Here is a 7,597-nt window from a genome sequence, read left to right on the forward strand (position 1 = left end):
ATAAACTCCCCAAATACAGTTGTGCCAAGCTTGTAGCGTCATACCCAAGAAGACTTGAGGCTGTAATCGCTGCCGAAGGTCCTTCAACAAAGTATGTATTAAAGGGTCTAAATACTTTCAGTTGAAGTCGGAAGTTTACATACACCTTAGCCAAAGACATTTAAACTCAGTTTTTCACAATTCCTGACATTTAATCCTAGTTAAAATCCCCTGTCTTAGGTCAGTTAGGATCACCACTTTATTTTAAGAATGTGAAATGTCAGAATAATAGTAGAGAGAATGATTTATTTCAGCTTATATTTCTTTCATCACATTCCCAGTGGGTCAGAAGTTTACATACACTCAATTAGTATTTGGTAGCATTGCCTTTAAATTGTTTAACTTGTGTCAAACGTTTCGGGTAGCCTTCCACAAGCTTCCCACAATAAGTTGGATGAATTTCAGCCCATTCCTCCTGACAGAGCTTGTGTAACTGAGTCAGGTTTGTAGACCTTCTTTATCGCACACGCTTTTTCAGTTCTGCTCGCAAATTTTCTATAGGATTGAGGTCAGGGCTTTGTGATGGCCACTCCAATACCTTGACTTGGTTGTCCTTAAGCCATTTTGCCACAACTTTGGAAGTATGCTTGGGGTCATTGTCCATTTGGAAGACTAATTTGTGACCAAGCTTTAACTTCCTGACTGATGTCTTGAGATGTTGCTTCAATATATCCACATAATTTTACTCCCTCATGATGCCATCTATTTTGTGAAGTGCACCAGGCCCTCCTGCAGCAAAGCAACCCCACAACATGATGTTGCCAAACAGTTCTATTTTTGTTTCATCAAACCAGAGGACATTTCTCCAAAAAGTACAATCTTTGTCCCCAATGCAGTTGCAAACAGTAGTCTGGCTTTTTTATGACCGTTTTGGAGCAGTGGCTTCTTCCTTGCTGAGCAGCCTTTCAGGTTATGTCGATATAGGACTTGTTTTACTGTGGATATAGATACTTTTGTACCTGTTCCCTCCAGCATCTTCACAAAGTCCTTTGCTGTTGTTCTGGGATTGATTTGCACTTTTTGCACCAAAGTCCATTCATTTCTAAGAGACAGAACGCGTCTCCTTCCTGTGCGGAATGATCCCATGGTGTTAATACTTGCATACTATTGTTTGTACAGATGAATGTGGTGCCTTAAAGATGTTTGGAAATTGTTCCCAAGGATGAAGCAGACTTGTGGAGGTCTACAATTTTTTTCTGAGGTCTTGGGCTGATTTCTTTTGATTTTCCCATGATGTCAAGCAAAGAGGCACTGAGTTAGAAGGTAGGTCTTGAAATACATCCACAGCTCCAATTGACTCAAGGGAATTAGCCTATCAGAAGCTAATGACATAATTTTCTGGAATTATCCAAGCTGTTTAAAGACATAGTCAACTTAGTGTATGTAAACTTCTGACCCACTGGAATTGAGATACAGTTAATTATCAGTGAAATAATCTGTCTGTAAACAATTGTTGGAAAAATTACTTGTGTCATGCACAAAGTAGATGTCCTAATCGACTTGTCAAAACTAGAGTTTGTTAACAAGAAATGTGTGTAGTGGTTGAAAAACGAGTTTTAATGACTCCAACCTTTGTATGTAAACTTCCAACTTCAACTGTATGTAAATGTGATATTTCAGTTTTTGTCACGACTTCCACCGAAGGTGGCTCCTCTCCCTGTTCGGGCAGTGCTCGGCGGTCGTCGTCGCCGGCCTACTATCTGCCACCGATCCATTTTTGTTTTTCATTTGTGTCTGTCTGTTTTTTCTTTACACCTGTGTCCTATTAGTTCATTTCGGTGGGTTTATTAACCTCCGCTGCCTGCTATTCTTTGTGCGGGATTATTTGATGTTGTTGGTATGTTAGGGGTGCATGTTTGCGCCACGGGGTTTTCTTTTCTCACGGTCGTTGTACCATTTTGGACTGTAATTAGGAGAAGAGGGTTCTCCTCCATGTGTTGCGTTTATTTCCCTGTGTGTGGCGACTTCATTTGGGCGTGTCCCTCCACCTGTTGTTGTTGAGTTGGGACTTCTAATAAACGATTGTGCTACTGGGACTTCCTTGCTCTCCTGCTCCTGACTCCTGCACATCCCTCCTCTTAGGAGGCACGTAACAGTTTTTATATTTTTTATACATTTGCAAAAAATCTAGAAACCTGTTTTTGCTTCGTCATTACACTTTTTGTGTTGTGTTGAGGGAAAAAACTATCTAATACATTTTAGAATAAGGCTGTAGCATAACAACATGTCGTACAAGCCAAGGGGTCTGAATACTTTCCAAATGCACTGTAAATAGTATATTGCTACAATAAAATGTTTGACCGCTTTTCTTTAATTATGTTCTTTTTGATATTCTGAAGTGAGGATTCAATGTGGTTAAAGGCTTTTTTTTTTCTTTTTTTTTACAATGTATATGCTGTAATTAACATTGTGTTGCTTGAATTGACTTTTGATCAACAAAATAATTTTATATCAAATACAAAGAAAAATGTGAACATTTGTGGCGAACAGAATTCGCCACAATGTACTGAAAGCCAATGCATGTTTGTATTGTATAGTATTTTCATATAAATGATTTCAGTGGTATTGGTTAGACTTTTTATTGCACTGAATTAGTTGTGTAATGTTAATTTTGTTTTAAATTGTATGAGAAATGTAATTCAACTGTATTGTAATTTAAACATTGGTATGAGAATAATATACCATGTTCACATGGTACAGTGTCTTTAGAAAGTATTCACAACCCTTTACTCTTTCCACAATTTGTTTTGTTATAGTCTGAATTTAAAATGGATTACATTTTGATTTTATGTCACTGGCCTACACACATTACCCCATAATGTCAAAGTGGAATTATGTTTTTAGAAATTACAAATGAAAAGCTGAAATGTTTTGATTCAATAATTATTCAAACTCAAATAAGTTCAGGAGTAAGAATTTGCCTAACAAGTCACATAATAATTTGCACGGGCTCACTCTATGTGCAAAAATAGTGTTTAACCTTACTTTTGAATGACTACCTCATCTCTTTACCCCACATACAATTATCTGTAAGGTCCCTCAGTCAAGCAGTGAATCTCAAACACAGATTCAATCACAAAGACCAGGGAGGTTTTCCAATGCCTCGCAAAAAAAGGGCACCTATTGGTAGATGGGCGAGAAAATTAAAGCAGACATTGGATACCCCTTTGAGCATGGTGAAGTTATTAATTACACTTTGGGTGGTGTATCAATGCACCCAGTCCCTACAAAGATACAGAAGTCCTTCCTAACTCAGTTGCCGGAGGGTAAGGAAACTGCTCAGGGATTTCACAATGAGGCCAATAGTGACTTTAAAACAGTTACACAGTTTAAGGCTGTGATAGGAGAAAACTGAGGCTGGAACAACAACATTGTAGTTACTCCACAATACTAACCTAACTGAAAAGAAGGAAGCTTGTACAGAATAAAAATATTCCAAGACATTCATCCTGTTTGTAACAAGGCACTAAAGTAATACTGCAAAAATAATTTGCAAAGCAATTATCTTTTTGTCCTGAATACAAAGTGTTATGTTTGGAGCAAATCCAAAACAACACATTACTGAGTACCACTCTCCATATTTTCAAGCATAGTGGTGGCTGCATCATGTTATGGGACTGAGGAGTTTTTCAGGATAAAAAAGAAATGGAATGGAGCTAAGCACAGGCAAAATACTAGAGGAAAACCTGGTTCAGTCTGCTTTCCACCACACTGGGAGATGAATTCACCTTTCAGCAGAACAATATCCTTAAACACAAGGCCAAATCTACACTGGAGTTGCTTACCAAGAAGACAGTGACTGTTTCTGAGTGGCCTAGTTACAGTTTGGACTTAAATTGACTTGGAAATCTATGGTAAGACTTGAAAATAGCTGTCTATCAGCAAACAATTAGACAGAGCTTGGAGAATGTTGAAAAGAATAACGGGCAAATGTTGCACAATCCAGGTGTGGAAAGCTCTTAGAGACTTACCCAGAAAGACTGACAGCTGTAATCACTAACAAAGGTGATTCTAACATGCATTGACTCAGGAGGTTGAATATTTGTCTAATCAATATACATTAGTCTTTTATTTTTCATTAATTTTTTTACAAATGTTAGCATTTTTCTTCCACTTGACAAAAAATAACAATTAAATAAATTTGAATTCCTCATTTTGTGGAAAAGGTCAAGGGGTGTGAATACTTTCTGAAGGCACTTTATATGATTGCTCACATGGTATATGATTGTTCACATGGTACGCTACATTGCCAAAAGTATGTGGACGCCTGCTCGTCAAACATCTCATTCCAAAATCATGGGCATTAATATGGGAAGGCTTCTGGGAAGGCTTTACACTAGATGTTAGAACATTGCTGCAGGGACTTGCTTCCATTCAGCCACAAGAGCGTTAGTGAGATCGGGCACTGATGTTGGGTGATTAGGCCTGGCTCGCAGTCGGCGTTCCAATTCATCCCAAATGTGTTCCATCAGGTTGAGGTCAGGGATCTTTGCAGGTCAGACACATTCTTCCACACCGATCTCAACAATTAATTTCTATATGGACCTCGCTTTGTGCACAGGGTTATTGTCATGCTGAAACAGGAAAGGGTCTTCCCCAAACTGCCCCAAATTGGAAGCACAGAATCGTCTAGAATGTCAATGTATGCTGTAGCGTTAAGATTTCCCTTCACTGAAACTAAGGGGCCTAACCCAAACCATGAAAAACAGAATTATTCCTCCACCACCAAATTTACAGTTGGCACTATGTATTGGGGCAGGTAGTGGTCTCCTGGTATCTGCCAAACCCAGATTCGCCAGATGGTGAAGTGTGAATCATCACTCCAGAGAACGCATTTTCCATTGCGCATAGTGATTTTAGGCTTGTGTGTTGCAGCTTGGCCATGGAAACCGATTTCATGAAGCTCCCGACGACGAGTTCATGTGCTGACGTTGCTTCCAGAGGCAGTTTGGAACTCGGGAAGTGAGTGTTGCAACCGAAGACAGACGATTTTTACACGCTACGCGCTTCATTATTCTAGCAGGGCAGAAATTTGACGAACTGACTTATTGGAAAGGTATCATCCTATGATGGTGACACATTAAAAGTCACTGAGCTCTTCAGTACGGGCCATTATACTGCCAACATTTGTCTATGGAAAATTAATGGCTGTGTGCTCGATTTTATAGACCTGTCAGCAACGGGTGGAGCTGAAATAGCTGATCCACTGATTTTAAGGAGTGTCCACATACTTTTGGCCATGTAGTGTATATGCATATATATCAAGTTCACATGGTATATGATTCTTCAGTCTGTACACATTATTGATACAGACTGTGTGTTTTGCATATGATGAAATTAGTATTGAACAAATAAACAAATTAATATAATACTGAATTACATTGTTTTCGTGCCTTGATCACCTAAATATCTGATCATTTTCTAAATTCCACTCAGGGATAAAATGCTGAGGAGGAAGGAGGAGGTTTTCCAATGTTTGCTTAACTCCATATTCTTACGTTCCACAAACACTGAACCTGCAGTGCAAACCAGGCTACCTGAAAACAGATGGTAGACTGTTATATAAGTATTTGGATTTGTTGGACAGGATGAAATCATGTTTGATTTTGACACCTAAGTGACAGCTTTTACCTCTGGACATTTCCACATTTAAACAAAGATGGACTGCAAATGTATCTAGTGTGTTGAGTCGAGTTCTGACTAATGGATTGAGAGTAACGAATGTGCTTGTGCGTCTGTGAGGAGGGTGCCACCTGAGCAGACAGTCACCCAGCTCAACTATATAAAGGCTGGCCAGACCAAGAAGGGGCCAAGAAGCAGCTCCAGGGAGCCAAAGAGAGAAGAAACCAGCAGAGATCTACCTACGCACAGCAGGCAGCAAGGCACAGACTCCCCCTTTCTCACTGACACTCAACAGAGGGAACACAGGTGAGCAGCACCAAACCCCTAAAACTCATTTTCAACTGCTGATACCTCACATCAGGAAGTTTCTCTGAATTATATTAAATTCAGAATGAGATTCTCTTCTATGTGATGCTGTTTGGCTGAAGTTGCAGATTTTTTAAAAACAATCTCCTATTTCCACTGCTAATATCTAGGAGGTCAAAAGATGAAAGGCACCCACTCTTTCGCTGGACTTCTGCTCTTGATCATTGTTCAGAGCAGCTTGCAAATCCCGCAGGAGGACACAGAGGACAACTCCAGGTAAGAGCCTCAAACTCGGAGCAACTTCTGAACTCTGCACCATTCAGGTTGAAGCTCTCTCTCTCTCTGTCTCTCTCTCTCTCCTCTCTCTCTCCCCTCTCTCTCTCTCCCCTCTCTCTCTCTCTCTCTCCTCTCTCTCTCTCTCTCTCTCTCTCTCTCTCTCTCTCTCTCTCTCTCTCTCTCTCTCTCTCTCTCTCTCTCTCCTCTCTCTCTCCCTCTCTCTCTCTCTCTCTCTCTCTCTCTCTCTCTCTCTCTCTCTCCTCTCTCTCTCTCCTCTCTCTCTCTCCTCTCAGCATCCTGTAACTACTGACTTGTCTGTTTCTGCAGCCTATTGACAGAGGACTCTATGTTCAGCGAGCCAAGGGAGCTTTCAAACACGAAGAGACATTCAGAGGGAACATTCTCTAACGACTACAGTAAATATCTCGAGTCGAGACGAGTGCAAGACTTTGTCCAGTGGCTAATGAACTCCAAGAGAAGTGGGTGAGTGTTTCTTTCTTTTTTCTCCTGCTGGTGTGTCTGTTTTCCTCATTCCATTTCAAAAAGCAGTTGATCATCTTCCAATACATTCCAGCTTAACCTGAAACTGTATGAACGCAGAACTTAAGATATATGATGATGGAAATGTCAAATGTTTTTGCTGAGCTATAAACAAAGATAAACATGCCCTACATTTTTATGACATACTGTACATATTTACTACATGTTGGTGATTTTCATGGTTTTATATGGTTTTAAGTTACAGCTCAGTAAAATCTTACTATAGCAGCTTAATAATGCACAGTGAATCAATATGTTTAACAACTGCTTATTTCTCATATATTATTAACTTTAAATAGTTACTATCAACACTATTAAATCTCTCCATATTCTTTTCAGGGGTCCCATCAAACGACATGCAGAGGGTACCTACACCAGCGACGTGAGCTCCTACCTGCAGGACCAGGCAGCCAAGGAGTTTGTGTCCTGGCTGAAGAATGGCCGAGGCAGACGAGAATAGGGCTCCTCTACTCAGCCCCAGAGTCCTAGTGTCTTATTACTCAGTCACAGAGTCCCAGTGTCTTATTACTCAGCCACAGAGTCCCAGTGTCTTATTACTCAGCCACGGAGTCCCAGTGTCTTATTACTCAGTCACAGAGTCCCAGTGTCTTATTACTCAGCCACAGAGTCCCAGTGTCTTATTACTCAGTCACAGAGTCCCAGTGTCTTATTACTCAGTCACAGAGTCCCAGTGTCTTATGTCTTATGAGCCCCCAGTCAAGAGAGAATGCAACTCATCCAGAATGACCCCCCTGTTCCATTTCCTGTTTTATAACCTGTATCCTCCTTCCTCTGGTCATGCTAATAAATCCCA

At 40.3% G+C, this 7,597-nt stretch overlaps 1 protein-coding gene across 1 annotated transcript; it reads left to right on the forward strand.

Annotated features, from left to right (window-relative positions):
• Positions 1 to 1,905: 1,905 nt before the first annotated feature.
• On the forward strand, positions 1,906 to 7,597 carry LOC129816321 (glucagon-1-like). The gene is made up of 4 exons (XM_055870651.1): positions 1,906 to 5,967; positions 6,138 to 6,243; positions 6,571 to 6,726; positions 7,123 to 7,597. Exons 2-4 carry the CDS (start codon positions 6,149 to 6,151, stop codon positions 7,241 to 7,243), a joined length of 372 nt encoding a protein of 123 aa, XP_055726626.1. The 5' UTR covers positions 1,906 to 5,967; positions 6,138 to 6,148; the 3' UTR covers positions 7,244 to 7,597.

Source organism: Salvelinus fontinalis, chromosome 19, assembly GCF_029448725.1.
Source record: "Salvelinus fontinalis isolate EN_2023a chromosome 19, ASM2944872v1, whole genome shotgun sequence".
NCBI classification, from domain to species: Eukaryota; Metazoa; Chordata; class Actinopteri; order Salmoniformes; family Salmonidae; genus Salvelinus; species Salvelinus fontinalis.

Bases quoted from the DNA above. Each gene is read 5' to 3' on its own strand.
- LOC129816321 (XM_055870651.1), top strand. From the start codon at position 6,149: ATGAAAGGCACCCACTCTTTCGCTGGACTTCTGCTCTTGATCATTGTT. The intron at 6,244-6,570 runs GTAAGAGCCTCA...CTGTTTCTGCAG, and splicing joins GACACAGAGGACAACTCCAG to CCTATTGACAGAGGACTCTA. The intron at 6,727-7,122 runs GTGAGTGTTTCT...TATTCTTTTCAG, and splicing joins ATGAACTCCAAGAGAAGTGG to GGGTCCCATCAAACGACATG.